The sequence below is a fragment of the Psammomys obesus genome, unplaced genomic scaffold, assembly GCF_907164565.1.
Source record: "Psammomys obesus unplaced genomic scaffold, mPsaObe1.curated_primary_1811, whole genome shotgun sequence".
NCBI lineage: Eukaryota > Metazoa > Chordata > Mammalia > Rodentia > Muridae > Psammomys > Psammomys obesus.
This window is the reverse complement of record NW_026596147.1, coordinates 5737364-5753439: the sequence shown is the minus strand read 5'-3', so window position 1 is coordinate 5753439 and position 16076 is coordinate 5737364. Positions and strand designations below refer to the sequence as shown.

General features: G+C 43.7%; 1 protein-coding gene across 6 annotated transcripts in view; it reads right to left on the bottom strand.

Annotated features, from left to right (window-relative positions):
• The window catches only part of Fat1 (FAT atypical cadherin 1), a 118954-nt gene that overhangs the window by 25295 nt on the left and 77583 nt on the right, over positions 1–16076 (bottom strand). For all 6 annotated transcript variants that reach the window (XM_055593658.1, XM_055593660.1, XM_055593661.1 and 3 more), the window contains exons 7-10: positions 14294–14433; positions 9638–9913; positions 9295–9505; positions 320–4387 (exon numbers count right to left, since the gene is read on the bottom strand). In XM_055593658.1, coding sequence (XP_055449633.1) covers positions 320–4387; positions 9295–9505; positions 9638–9913; positions 14294–14433 — 4695 coding nt within the window. The remainder of the gene's footprint in view (positions 1–319; positions 4388–9294; positions 9506–9637; positions 9914–14293; positions 14434–16076) is intronic.

Here is a 16076-nt window from a genome sequence, read left to right as displayed (position 1 = left end):
AACTTTTCTTATTATAGCAAAGCAGCAGTAACATGTCTATTCAAATATGGCATTAAAGAGTAGCAAATGTAAAGAGCAATAATGTAGCTTGCAATGAACCTGTACCTACTATAAAGACCAACAGAATAAATCGTAGGAGTCTTGGGTGAAACAGCTTTGCTTAACGACCTTTAAATTCAGCTTACCTGTTATTTCTACTAATTTTAGGCACGCTTAACTGAAAAACATGTCAACTCTCCAAACCCATAAATCTACGCCTTGCATATTCCACATAGTATGGATTCATTTTATACTGAACCATCTGACCTGGGCATCTTACCTGTTATGAAGAAGGTCACTTGTCTGTTAATCTCTTCAAAGTCAGCATCAGTGGTACTTAAGATGGCAATCACACCACCTGGAGGGTCGTCCTCACTCACGGTCCCTTTGTAGATCTCGGCTGTGAATCGAGGCGGGCTGTCATTGACGTCAGTGACGGTAACATCCACGACGGCTGTGGAGGAGAGCTGGATCTTTTCGCCATGATCCGATGCGACCACCCTAATCTGGTAATTGGCTCTCTCTTCGTGGTCAAGCTCCTTGAGGGTTGTAATCCAGCCTGTTTCCTTGTTAATGGCAAAAGATTCGAGGATGTCTGCACCCTGGGACTGATCTAGACTGTACATGACTTGGCCATTGACTCCTGAGTCTAGGTCAGATGCTCTGATCTGGATAACCTTACTCCCCCCTGGCAGGTTTTCAACAATAAACGCCTCATAGGGATTGGACTCCAAAACAGGGCTGTTATCATTTGCATCTTTCACCTGGATGCTAACGTCTATAGAAGCTACCACTTCATAGTCCTCAAGAGCGCACCTGGCCAAGATGGAGAACTGATACCACTTAGTGGTCTCATGGTCAAGGCTCTTCTCCAGTTTGAGCCGCCCACTCTGCCTGTCAATCACAAAGAACTCATCTCTATTACTTTCAGGAGTATTGCCTTTGACAAGGGTGTAGAGAACAGTCCCGCCATGTTCGACCCGGATGAGGTCAATTTCTGTTCCAATAGGCACATCTTCTGAAATGGCATAGGTGTAAAAGGGCTCGGAAAACCTCGGGAGCTGCATTTCCGGAGGGAGTATTTTAACGTAGACGGGAACAACAGATTCTTTGGGTGGGGACCCATTATCCACAGCTCTAACAAAGAAAGTAAAGAACTCATTCTCTAAACCAATTAAGCTTTCCTTTGTAGTAATTAGGCCAGTCAGTTTGTTGATTTCCAAATTCTCCTTGACACTTTCTGAATCTGCCTCGATGGCATAGGTGACGTCAGCATTCGATCCCTCATCAGCATCACTTGCAAAGACTTTAAGGACTGACGTCCCTTTGGCAGCGCTGGATCCAACGTTCACTTCGTACTTGGTTGAGCGAAACTGTGGAGCGTTATCATTGTCATCTGTAAGAATGACATTTACGGTACAGAAGGCAACTTTCCCCCCAGCATCCTTGGCCATTAAACGGACTGAGACTACTTTTTCTGCTGGGGTCTCTCGATCAAGTTTCTCCAAAGTGAAAATCTGTCCTCTGTCATTCACATAAAACCTGTCTTTGGCAAAGTCATTTACAATATGGTAAGTTATGTGACCGTAAATACCGGAATCTCTATCGGTTGCCTTCACTTGGACCACCAGTGTGTGCAAGGGAGCATTTTCAGCTAGTTCCGCTTCGTATTCATTCTGAAGGAAAACCGGACTGTGCAAATTGCCTCCCATCACAGTTACGTGAACCTGAGCTGAACTTCGAAAAACCCCATCGGACACAGAAACATTGAGGCTGTAGAATGGCTTCAAGGCATGGCGGCGCAGGTTGGAGAGCGTGATAATCCCGGTTTCACTGTCCATGGCAAAGCTTTTATGATCATTGCCAGACAGGATGGAGTATTCTAACTTGTCTAGGTCTGAACTGTCTGCGTCACAGGCTTTCACACACATCACAAAATGCCCATGAGCGGCGTGCTCACTAATTTTGGCTTCATAAATTTGTTGTTCAAACCGAGGTGGATTATCATTGAGGTCAGTGACGTCCACGGTGACGATCACGTCACTGCTCAGCGGGGGCATTCCTCCATCAACAGCCCTTACGAAGATCTTGTGCTGCTGGAACTGTTCATAATCCAAAGCTCTCACTAGCGAAATGAGCCCAGTATTACTATCTATGTGAAAATGATCGTGGCTTTTGCTCTGATTTCCAAATAGCTGGTAGGAAATCCCTCTGTTTGGTTCAGAATCAGAATCGGTTGCTCTGACTTGAAGGACGGGTGTTCCAATCACAGACGCTTCAGACAGGGTGGTGGCGTAAGACTGCTGCACAAACACGGGAGGGTTATCGTTGACGTCTTCCACTATGATGTCAGCAAACACTTCAGCGTGGGCACCAGTCAGGGAATCGGTTGCCCGAATGCTCAGCTTATAGGCTGGGTGGGACTCAAAATCCAGCGGAGCTATGACATTTATCACCCCGGTGTTGAAGTTAATAGTAAACTGACTAAAAGGATCTCCGTCCGTGAGGCTGTAGAACACTTTCAACCCTTCTGGGCTGTTGGCTTGGACATGGACCACCGGGCTGTGCATCTGGACGTTCTCGGGAATCTCTGCACTGTAGAAAGCCTTGTCAAACACAGGTGTGGCTTTGTTCATGACAGTGATGGGAACTAGAACTTCCGCCGAGAAAGCGGGGCTTCCTCCGTCCTTCGCCACCACCGTGACGAGATATTCTTTATTTAAGGTGTCGTGCTCAAACTGCTTCTTCAGAGAAATGTCGCCCGAGGGACCGATCTGAAAGTGGTCGTGATGCTCCTTGAGGTAGTAGTGTACCTCCCCGTTTCTGCCACTGTCTCTGTCGATGGCAGTGACGTGGCGAATGACATGGCCCACAGCAGCATCCACCTTCACAACCGCGTAGTAGGGAAGGTTGACGAACACCGGCGCATTATCATTTTGGTCTTCCACGGTGACTTTCACCACCACGTGGGCCACTGCTGATGGCTTGTGCTCTTTCGTCACCTCTACCACCACATCAAATGTCTCCTGCTGCTCGCGATCGAATGGTATTCCAGTGCTTGACAACACGCCTGAAGTGTGGCTGATTTTAAATCTGCGATCTGGGTTGAGGATGTGGTAAAACAAAGGCTCATTGATGGGGTTCCCTATGGCAGTAATGACTGCCAATGTTTTGGTTTCTGTGGAGTTCTCTTTCACGACTGCAGAGTAGAAATCCTGGGTAAACTTGAGCGGGCTCTCTTTGCTTTCTCTCACATTGATTTTTACTGAGGTCGTGCTTGCAAATCTGCCATCAGAGGCTCGGACGGTTAGCTCGTAGCGGCTCCGTAACTGAGTTGTGTTTTGTATCGTTATGGTGCCAGTCTTGTAGTCCATCGCGAACTTCTCCCCAATGTTGCCTTCAGTGATGGAGTACATTAACTGTGAGAACGCCCTGGAATCGGCATCTGTGGCATTTACTGTGATGATTTTTACTCCTTTGTAGGTTGGCAACAAAAGAGATGCTTCATACAGTGACTTAGGGAAGACAGGAGGGCAGTCATTGATGTCAATGACATGGATCGTCACATTAGCCGGATACTCAGCAAACAGCCGTGGTGTCCCCATGTCGTGTGCTTGTACAGTAAAGTGAAAAGCACGTGTTTCTTCATAGTCCAGACTCAGAACTGTGTGAATAGCACCGGTGGTGGAATCAATAGCAAAATAGTTGTGCACAGATGGCTCAATGATTTGATAAACGAGCAGAGCATTGGATTCCCTGTCGGAATCAGTTGCTCGGATTACTAGCGGAACATTCCTATCTGTTAGGACCACACTGTTGACCGGAGCTGATTCACTAATGAATCCAGAATACTCTGCCCGTGTGAAAACGGGCGGGTTGTCGTTCTCATCCTGTACATGCACGACAACAGTTGCATTGGTGGACAAACCGGCCATGTTGGTCCCTTGTACTATCAATGTGTAAATGGGCAGCGTTTCAAAATCCAAGGCTCTCTGCGTGATGATGCTTCCAGAATGTGGATTAATAGCAAACGTGTCGCCTACGTTTCCTTCTTTTATTTCATACATCACTGATGACTGACTGTGAGCAGAGACCATTCCAACAAAACTCCCAATCCTGAGGGCTTCGCTAATTTCAACAGAGTATTCTTTGGATGTGAACTTGGGAGAGGCATTATCCGCAACAGTGACAGAGATCCGCACAGAAGTCATTTCACTCATCGGTGGCTCGCCTTTATCTGTAGCTTTTACCAGTAAATCATAGTCTACCTGGTTACTTCGGTCCAATTCTCTGGCAGTTTTTATAGAGCCCAAGATAGGGTCAATTGTAAAAGAATGTCCAATGTTTCCTGGAAGAGCAAGAAAAAAAAAAAAAAAGAAAGAAAGAAAAGGAAAAGAAACAAACATATTAGAGAAAAGCCAAAGACAACAGAAATAGCAGAGACACAGAAATAGATATTTAAAGCTTACATCCCAAATTAAACAGAAAAGGAAGGGATATCAACCATTGAATGAAACCTTAAATTCAATTTCATTTCTACCCATTTAAAGTGTACAGAATTTTGGCTGTCAAATATGAAAAGCAAGAAACAGAAAAAATATTGTTCTGTACCTAAAGCCAAAATCCTCTCGGCTGAACTGAAAATGTGTTGTAGAAGCACATGGCTCTCCCCTAACAGAGCAATTCAGTTAATAATTTCCCAATAGTACCTTGGAATTCTGCATGATTCATCGACTTGTCAGCACTTCCCACTTACAAGAGAAAATTCTTAGTTCACTAAGAAAATTTACACTCTGCTATAAGATAGCTAGCTCTGTCCTGTAAGAAGTTAGGGAACTGAGAAACAATTTTTTGTAGCCCACTGTACATCACAAGTTTTCAAGATTTCAACAATATTCCCTTCTTAACCTTTTCCAAGTCGACTTCATCATCTAGTCAGTGAGTCTCGAGTAGGAGGGATTTTGCTGCCAGGGAGACATCTGGCAGAGTTTGGCTGTCACAACTTGAAGGGAGGAAGAGCTACTGCCATGTAGATGGTAGCAGCCAAGAGACAAAAACAGCTTACCCGGCACACAACAGCCTCTGCAACAAGGAATTATTTGCTTCAAAACATCAACAGTGCTTACGCAGCTGAGAGGCAAACTGGGAGGACAGATGGTTCTGCTGGCGTTTGTTTGGACCTTTCCAGGCTATCCTATACACAGATTCAGTATTCCCGCAACTCAATACCCCATAGTGTTCTAGATGGAGCAGAGGCACTGTGTGTGTGTGTGTGTGTGTGTGTGTGCGTGCGTGTGGTGTGTAGTGAGGGGGTGGTCTTTGGGCTCTGCCCCTCTGTGAATCCTTATCATCCTTTTTCTGCTTCATAAACAAGCCTACCTAGAAACTTAGTTCACTAACCTCTCTTGCCATTTAACTGTTTTCCCACACTCCTCTTTCTCTGGGTTTGCTACCAACAAACTGCTTCGACCAGAGCTACTTAGTGTGATCTGTAAACCGAAGGATTAACAAGCACCTCTTTTTCCACATTAAGAGTGAGCACTTCCTCTACAATGTTCATTTCCTTCATTAAATACATTTTCCAAAAACCCATGACATTCTTTTTTCCCTGAGGCCAGACATAGCCTGGTTTTCATTAAGTTGGCCTGGTTCTATGTTCAAACCCCTAGGCAGTGCCTCGGTTTGAAGCGGGGAGGAAGCCTGGCCTTCTCCAGACCCTGAAGGTCTGGGCTGAACCTTGGCCCAAGCCTCTGCCAGGCTGCTCAGACACTGATTTCCGGCCTGTCTGCATTTAGGAGCATCCGTGATTTCAGGTTGCCACTGTCTTAGGCAAGCATCAAAACTCAGAGATCCTTTCGCTGCTCCACTTGGGCACTACTGTCACCTTACAAACTTGGGACGACTGTTCGGCCTGACAGGTGCTACCTACTCATGGTTCTGGCGAGTGACTTTGTCCCCTGCACCATCACCCTGGCCTGTTTTAGAAAGCGGTCCACCTGGCAACATTCATATCCATTCCTCTGCACTTACTTGTCTGACTTTCCATAGTGAAATCTTATGTGCTAGTTAAGTTTCATACATCCAAGGCCTCGAGTGGAGGAATGAGTCAATGTTTTCAGTGTTGAAAACAGTGTTCTGGTGCACTACTGCAGTCCCAGCCCCTCATCAGATCCTCTCTGCTCCTCTCTCACCAGACACCCGACATTTACCGCGTTTTCTCCAAAAGCAGCCTTTCCTAGCTACCCTCAGAATTTCCCCATTCAGCCATCTACTCACTGAATTGGAATCTACCTGAATGCCCTGGCCTGAACATTTTCCTTGACTTCCCTGGCCACTGTGGCTACGTTTATTCTTTGTTATACTCTTCCTTTCGTGTGTGTGTGTGTGTGTGTGTGTGTGTGTGTGTGTATGTGTGTGTGTGTGTGTGTGTGTGTGTGTGTGTTTCTTCCTATTCATTTGTTTGTTTGTTTGGTGTAGCTCAGGCTCATCAAGTACACATCATGTATCTCAGCCTGGCCTCCTACTCACTCTCCCCCTGCCTCAGCCTCTCAAGGGTGGATTGCCTAACAGTAATACACCACCACACCCAGCTTCCCCATATTGTACGTAGAACATTCTTGCTATTTATCTTTGGTGTGTAATTTTAAAATATTCTTCATCACCTGGGTTATCCTGGCATTGCATTACCATGACCCTGAGCTTGTCACTGAAGGCTCAATGGGAGCCCAGACTTGGTACTTGGATCTCACACAGGTGAGATCAAGGCACAAAGCTTCAGATGGACAGAAGGCAACGCAGGCTGCTGACTACTGTAAATGAGCTTCTGGCAACAGGCACATTGCCCAAGCCCTGAAATGCATGTTTGCTCCGTGTGACTGGAATGAAGGCAGTGAGAACTTTGAACTAGGAGGGGTTGACTCATCTGCACTAGCTGAAATAGTACAACGTTAAAAAAATTCTCTGCATTTCAATCCTGAAGTTATCTGGACTAACATGCCAACTGTTGCTCTTTAAGCCCTTTCCTTCCTAGCACAAAACAAACACATGCAGGGGGAGGCCATCTCTTCCCATGCTGGACACACAGCCCGTGTGTAATAAGGACCTGCTGACAGCGTGGAAACCTCTACAAAGCTCCCATGGCAATTATAACGAAAGTCCGAGAAACAAAACCATTCTAATCAATTAATGCACCCAACAAGTGTTACCTTTCTCCAGGGTGACAACAGTAATGAAGTAATGCTCCAATCTGCTTTTCAGACAAACCACCACCACCCGGAGTATAGCACTAATGTGTCCCTCGTGCATAATTCAGCTGCGACTGGAAATACCTTTTTATTAAACTCCTTCCCCGGAAGACTTCAAATCAGACCACAGCTATTGCTCAATAAATCTCTCCTAATTAAACATGTAGTATTGTGGGTAATATTAATAACTAGTCTTTTGAACTTTATTAAATGCAATCGGATACAAGTCAGAAACAGCGGACTATGAATAAACGAAAGGCAGTACGGACATTTTACATTTCACTGTATTCCAATGGGTGTATGTACACACAGACACAGACACACACACACACATGCTACTGCACTTTCATGGTAGTGGCTTCCTATGAAAATACTCTTTAGCATATTACATTATGAAAGCTGTGCCCTATTCCACATGAGAACAGTCCATTGGTGCCTAAGCTATTCTTTGGAGAGAGACAGAGTTCCATTCTTAGAATACCAAATTACTAATCCCATCAGTCATTACAAACACTCAAAGAATGCACATGCCTTCTCTCAGACACCAACAATCATATTTTAACCACCCAGTTGTTGAAAATTATGTGAAAGCCAAGGGAAAGTTGAACATTTTCTCCTACATAAACCCAGTCAGTTTGTCTATGACAAAGTCACTTCATTGAAATGCTCGGGCATGCATGAATGGAATGTACTGTTTTTCTAACTGCTAAATTTCTCAAGCAGTGGAAAAAAATTATTTATCTCTATCCAAGGCACTAACCTCACTATGGGACATTTTAACACTCTAATCACAGGCAGCATATAAAATCTTATTTGTGAGTAATGAAGTCAATCTGGTTGTTTTAAGAAAAACCAATGAGTATTTCTGTCAAAATCACTCCATCTACACTCAGATTCAGAGTCTGTGATCTATAATCTACACGCTCTATGAACTCAACGCCTAGGACGGACCATATGTCAGTAGGTAGAACTGTTCACTTAAAGAAAAAAAAAAGTTGACTAAAATACTCTAAAATCATTGCACAAAGTAAAAAATGAAAGCGGCTCTGCTTCTTTAACTAACAATGACTGAGGACTATGGAAAACCGAACTGCCTTCAGGGATAGAAAAGGCCCAGTGGGAAGGAATTTCTACCCGTGTGAGCGTGTGTTCCACAGCAGAAGCATTCTCAACATGTCTACTTAAGGCTGGTGTCACCCGTCACATGGATGGAGTTGCCTTAGTTTACGGGATGAGCAGACAGCAGTAGAGGAAGAACAAACCTGTCAGGTTGCTGTGATGGCTCCGACGATCCTCAGCTGTGGGGTTCTTTCCTGATTTTATTCTGGAACTTCTAGGCCCAGGCTCAGTTTACCTTCTTGCCTTGAGCTACCTCTGTGCTTCCACTAGCCAATGTGATCAATCCTTTCCCAGCACGCTTCTCTTCCCAGAACTAACCACTTTGTAACCTGTTTCAACAACTGGATTCTACGAATGACACTCTTCTGTTGAAGGTACACGGCATGAAATGTGGGGCAACCTGCAAGGTGCAGGAAGCAGGATGCCCCCTTTTTCTCTGAGAATTACCAAAGATAGGCGAGACATCACCCCACTGTGGCTTTTCTAGCTCTGAGCCAGGGAAAATAATAGTCTCATTAAAATAATAAATTACTAAGCCAGCATTTTCCTGAGCGGTTTCAGAGCATAAAACAACTGCCCGAAATAATTCCAGAAATACTGATTTAGAAAAATAGAGTTCCCCCACCCTGGCAGGATTTATCAGTCTTAATTTATGTTAATACTGGTAATCCCCAGAATTCTTGACACTCAAGCTTATTATGACTTTATCTTTGCTCCTTGGCAGGTTATTCTTTTTTAATCCCTTTTGCCTTATACATTAAACAGTAGTTAAAGATTTAATCCATTTTTGCAGTGGGTACGTAGAAATGCTTCAACACCTAGAAGAAATTTCAGAAAACACAAGATATACTTTTCACACACAGAGACACAGACTCCATTGCTTCAAAATTACCTGATTCAATGGAGTACAGCACTTCCGCATTTTCCCCTTTGTCTTTGTCCAGAGCTGTAACCTGCAACACCACTGAGCCCACCGCTGCCGACTCATAAACTCGCCCTTCATAGGAGGAACTGGTGAACCATGGAGCATGGTCATTCATGTCACTGACATTAACAATGATCCTCGCAAAGTTGCGTTTCACAGGGACATCCTGATCCCGGACCTGAAAGAATTGACATGTTGTTTATTCTACTAGGGTGCTTCTCTCTTGTGGGTTAAAAATAAAACCTACTGCTACCCCCTTCCATCACAGGAAACCTTCCCATATAGACATCGGGGTGGACAGGTGCCGTACCATGACTGTGAGAACGTGCTGGTGAATGGCTTCGTGATCAAGCTTCTCAGAAGTGTAAAGAGCTCCAGTTGCAGCATCGAGACGGAACTTCTTGAGACTCGCGGGATCCACGCTGCTCTGCAGGCTGTAGATCAATTTGTTTTTCTCATCCTGATCTACGGCACTGACTTGCAAAATTTCTGTTTCTGGCTCTGTGTCTTCAGGAACAACAACTTCGTATTTTGATGTAGAAAACTGAGGGCGATGATCATTTGTATCTATTACTTTGATGAGTACCTGTGACGAGTGACAAAGGGCTCACATAAAGATACACTCATAATTATGTTTCAGTGCCTAAAAAAAACCCACACATACATATTGAAAAAAAATGCCATTAAACCAAATTAAATATACGAGAAGAAAAAGCAACAGAAGTCTGGAATCAAAGAAACCTTGTACAGCTTATCTTTCGTATGCTTTACTTAGTATCAAAAAATAACTATGGAGACAGAATACTTGTCACAGCTGAAACTTCTTTATGAAATACATGCTAATTTCTCAAAGGTTTCTCCATGAGACCTATGGAGATGACTTATGGAAAGGTATCTGAGTTTACTTTCCCAGTTTCCTCATTTCCTACATTAGATTTAGGCTAGTGAGTGGCGTGGTAACACTATCTAAGTTTTTCATTCTAATCTCTGAGACTCCAAGTTCCTCCTCTGTTTTAATACAAAAGGAACTACTAGAAATCGCTGTAGATGCAATTCGTCAAGTGGACACTTTCTAACATGTGTGAGCTGGGGGTTAGAACCCCATGACTGCCAAAAGAAGGTATGCTTTCAAACTATATTCCTGTGACTTCAAAACCTATATAAGTAGTGAATGTTTCTTTCCTAAAGGCAATTAAGAAGGTTGAAAAGAAAAACTCTTGTCAAATATAGTGACATAAAATGAAAGCTTTAAAGCAGAAAGACAGATGTCAAAAAACTCAGTCATAATTGGAAACAGAAAATATTTACCTTGACACATGATTAATTTTTGGAATGAAGTGACACAGATGGATAAGGCATAGTGAAAATCAGCACCAATCATAAAATATGGCTTATAGTTTACGAACAAGAAAGGTGAGCTCCACTGGCTCCTACAGAACATGGGGATTTGTTAATTTAAGAGGAACGAGGGACCAACATTACAGTGACACCAGGTAACTGCAGACCACACCGATGCGCTCACAAGAAAACAGAATTTTCATGAGCCCGTACCAATGTTCCCAAAGAACCCCAGAGCATCAAGGGACACATCTCCACACTCAGTTCTAGGTGAACACTAAATTCATTTGCCAAACCACAAAAAAGCTTTCATGTGAAAGGTATGTCACCACTTGAGACTACAGAGAGCTCACTCTGTTGAGATTAAAGAGGACCCAGGAGGCACAGCTGTACACTGGAAGTTCTTCTATAAACCAAATCATGGTCTATTTACAAACTTCCTCTTTTAAAATAAAGATCTACGTATGTATGTATGTATGTATGTATGTATGTATGTATGTATGTATGTATTTGATATATAGAAGTGCTTTCTTTGCATGTACACCTAACATGCCAGAAGAGCGTATCAGTCACATTATAGATGGTTGTGAGCCACCATGTTGTTGCTGGGAACTGAACTCAGAACCTCTGGAAGAGTGGACAGTGCTCTTAACCGCTGCGTCATCTCATTTACTTCTTAAGTTGACCAGGAAGTGAGAACTAGGTGGAGAAGTTTGATGCTGCTCCAGGGTCAGCTAACCACTACTAAAGAAAAGGCTGAAAAGAAGGAGCAACCCAGCTGGCAAGGCAATTCATGAGACGCATTCCGACTGGGCACTGGCTCAGCTCTCTCCCACAAGGTCTGAAGGTGAAAAGCCAAGGACAATGGTGACTGTCTTCATTACACTTTGAATCTCCCTGGGCAATGTCATACCCCTACAAAGCCTAAAGTCTGCTAGCACACTGTAAGATAAAAGTCCAGAGGTTGGCCGGGACTTTCCAAATCAAGGAGTACTGGGAAGAGGATGGACAGTCAGGAAGGTCAAAGAATGGATACCTATCTTCTAGAGACCAGACAGAGACTCAGACCTGAAAGAACACACAGGATCAGGACGAATGTAGAAGCGAACATGCACAGCCTAAACCTCCAGGCTACGAATGGAGAGTTAGCCTTTTCACCGGAGGAAATGCACTTTCACCTCCTCTTCTCACTCAAGAGAACCATTTTTGTGGCGGGTAGCCCCGGATGAGTTTCGGGGATCAGAGCCAGGAAAGTAAGTAAAGTTGCAGGGGCGGGGGTGGGGGGCCAGTACAGTGCCATGTGTCACGTGAGCATGTCCTGGCACCAGGCAGTAAGGGAGGAAGAGCAAGCCCTCTGTGCCATCTCCCCTTACTCCTCGTGAGAACTGGAAAGAGGGTGAGCACTACCCTCACCTTCCAGATGAGGCAGCAGAAGCAGAGGGACTTCGTCCGTGCACAGAAGGAAGAGGTGAAGACGAGCTTCAAACCAGACTGCCTCCTTGGAACGTAATGAGCGATTTCCGGAGAAAGGGAAAGAACACTTAAGAGTTCAATGCAAAAGCACCCCCTCCCTGCCCTACAAAGAAAGAAAAAAAAGCATCTGGGTTGGTAAGTTATCTGCAGATGCAAGGGAGAGAAAGAAGAAGAGACTCAATTCAATGCAACGCTGGGAAGGACCCTAAGCAGAGGGTGAAGCTGTATGCGCAGAACAGTGGCATCCACTCTGCCTCCTTGCTGCTCTCCTCCTCTGAGGGCACGCCACGTCCGCCAACCGGAAACACTACTCGAACCCTCTCACATCCAGCATGTGCTACTGACCTCACCTCACAAGGCTGCTACACGGATTCTTGGTTTTCACCAACAAACCCACATCTGCTCCGTGTTGAGCTGTATCAGTGCAGCTCAGGCGCCTGTGGGCCTCCTGCAGCGTCCATTCTACTCCACCCCAGATCTCTATCTCCCTGCACACGGTCCCAGACAGAAACCTAAACCTAATTACTGCCCATTCCCTTTGTCCCCCCAACCGCAGGTCAGCCCGGGGTTCTGTGATCCTCCTCTTAGGTTCCTACAACCTCTCTGTGCCAGGGATCCCTCGGGATACTTGTCAGGACTATCTAAACGTGCTTCGGAGTAATTTCCACAACGATAATCACTGCACTGAAGTTTAAGAGAAAGAGAGACTAGTTAATCCGCCATTTCGGATGAATTTTAGTAGCGCACATCAAAATTTCATGCTATGCGTCTAACCTTACTAAAAGTGCAGTTCTGCAGAAAGAGATGCATTACTGATTATTTCCTAATGAGGTAATACCACCACGTATTACACAGTGAAGCAATGAGCATGGCGGTCTCGGACAGCCATTTCCACAGCTTTCCAAATTTCTTTCAGTACGTTTCCAGCTAGTCATGTGAAATAGACGGGCAGCAGCCACATTTTCAATGTTCAGTTATCACTTCCATTCTCTACAGTTTAACAATCAGGGGCTTGTTTTCAAAGGGAGGAAAAAAAAAATCAATGTATGCTGCTTGAACTAGAAAACCAACAACCAAAACAGAAACTGCAAAATGGCACTAGACCTTCTGGAGGCAACTCTAAATGACCCTAAAAAGTATATAGCACAGCATGCAATACCAATCTTACATATGTTACAATCACACGTATTTGGAGAAAGGAATAAAATATTTGTACAGCTACTCTTAAGTTACCTAGTCATCTATTAACTGAGCATACACCCCAGACTGTAATTTTTAAACAGAGGAGATGGCCTGTTTCATTTAAGATTTCAGAGAACATAAGATGGAAAACTGAAATTCAGAAGCATCTCCATCTCTAAGCTTCGGCTTTCTTAGGGATACTGAAGTAACCCAGAAGCCTTTAGCGACTGTCATTCTCATCTCAGGTCCAAGAGAACAGGATTTGGGCCTCCTTCCGCACCACTGCTTCCGGAGAAACATTTGTTCCACAAGTACTTGTGAATGAGTTGAGTAAGTGAGTGAATGAAGGAAGGTTTCCTCCTAAAACCCACAATTACTACTAGTCCGCCAGGGACATCATTCTGGACAGCCAGTATTAAGAATCAAAGAGAACTGATGTGAAAAAAAGAGAATTCAATTAACTTATAGGGTTTTAACATTTAAGTCTGAAAACCAGGTGTAGCCAGCTACTAACACTGACTATCAGATAACAACAAACAAAAACGTACACGGAATTGCTGGTATACATTCCACCAGCTTGGGTTTAGTTCGAACGATAAAACAGAAAGGAAGAAAGCGGGGGAGGGATCCTGCCAGCAGATGAAGGTATCAGAGCTTCAATAAAATAATGTGTACAACTCATCCTGTGATAAAACTCTATCAAGACAGCTTAAACATGAGTATAAAATTAAGCAGTCTTTGATGGGAAAATATTAAAAGTGTGCTTTGGATTTAAGTCTCCTACTTAAATTTTTATGAGACTGCTAAGCAGAAGGCAAACCCCTAATCAGGATTTGCATTAATTTTCTGACCCTAAACAAGAACTCTTGGTGTGCGCATCAACACACAACTAACTGCCCATGCTGCCTGCGCATCCCGAGTTGAGGGCATTGTCCCAGGCCCTCTGACAATCATGTCACTGGCATTCAAGTACCTGAGTAAGGATAGTGGTGGTGCCATCGGTGGCCTCCACTGTAAGGTTGTAGTTGGACTTCTGTTCTGCATCAAGCGGTTTGGCAACAATGACGGTTCCGGTGCCCTTGTCGACATCGAAGTGACTCTCATAGTTGCCACCTAGTTTAAATTAGGGCAAAAAGCAGTGATAGAGCAAATCAGACAATAAAGAGCCATCACGTCTCTCTGATAACTAAGAGCCATGAAAATAGACTTTTAATACAATAGTCACAGTGACGCCAAGAAACTACGATTTCAAAACACAGGGAAAAGAACGGCCTGATTTTTGAGGCCAATAATTGAGAAGAAAGCAATTCCACAGGGAAAGCGCCCTGCTAACACTACCTGTCAAATTACTTTAGACTTTTCTGGCATTATTAAAATTTGTACAGCATTATGAAAACCTCACTGACCATATGGTTTCATTATTGAAAAAAAATTACTATTTTGAATATAGTAAAAAGTATAGTAATAACAATTAAAACAGAAATGCTCTGACACAAACACTCTGAAACAGTTAAGATTAACTTGAATCAGGCCTATTACATACTTCTTAAAACAATTTTCAGAAGCAAGTTTCTGTCATATTAATGCTGTCCAGATATACCCAATTATATTATAAACAAAGCTCTCTTCAAACCCATAGAACTTGAGACACATTATGAAAAGAAATGGAGTGAAAACAAGAATTAATGTCACACTGAATTCTATGACTAAATCTACCTTAAAACAACACACACACACACACACACATACATCGTCACTCATCGTCAGCATCCATCAAACCTGATACTACTGATGCAGGGACAAGTAAGAATCCACATGTTTGTGACTGGGATGGAGAGCCATGCATACACCATGAAAATAACTGTATGGGAAGGGTCTCTGGAAACAAAATCCATGCTTTGACTTTTGATCTCATAATCGCGTGGCAAATTATGTGATCTCAGCAGATACCTTCTGCTGTACAGTTCAGGTCACAAGTCATCTGAAAGATGTAAAACACTTCTCTAGCAAGTGTATCTCCTGGCACAGCCCAAGGAAGCAAGCAAGCGTGGAAAGCAAGCACAGAAGAAGAACAGTCAATCAAACCGGTTCCCAACAGCAAGGAAGTAAAACAAAGTCTGATACGGCACAACAGAGGATGGTTAATCTGGAAATGTGAGAAAAGTTAAGAGAAAGTAAACATCGTGACTGTGATTAGTTGTGGCACTGATCCTTTCCCCTTCACGAGTTATCAGTGATAGCTTCAGGGAAAACCATTTCACATACTAGGAGGCAACGCCACCATGACGCAGAGGGAGGAAGTGGTTAAGGTCCAACCAGAGATGGTGGTTGCAAATAGACTTTTGACTAAGTATCCTTGTGAATAAAATATTGTGGAGAAAAACATTAAAAAAAAAAAAAAGTCTAACGGTAACCACTGTAGCCCGTGCCTAGGGTCCCAGCTACTCAGGAGGCTGAGGAAGGAGGGTGACAAGTTTGAAGGCACCCTGAGCATCGTAATAAATCCTGTCTCAAAATTAAAAGAACAAAAATAAGGCTAAGGGTGTAGTGCAGCAGCAGAGAGCTTGATTAGCATGCTCAAGGCCCGGATCTGTCTAAAAGTGGGTGGGAAGTACAGGGGGATCATATTAAGTGTAAGGTCCTAATATAATTTGTTTAAAATAAACTGAGTAAGTGTGAGTTCATTAAATTACAAAACTGCTGACTTAAGCATGTATACTTTACAGGGGAGTCAAGCTTCCTGGAAAATGACACTA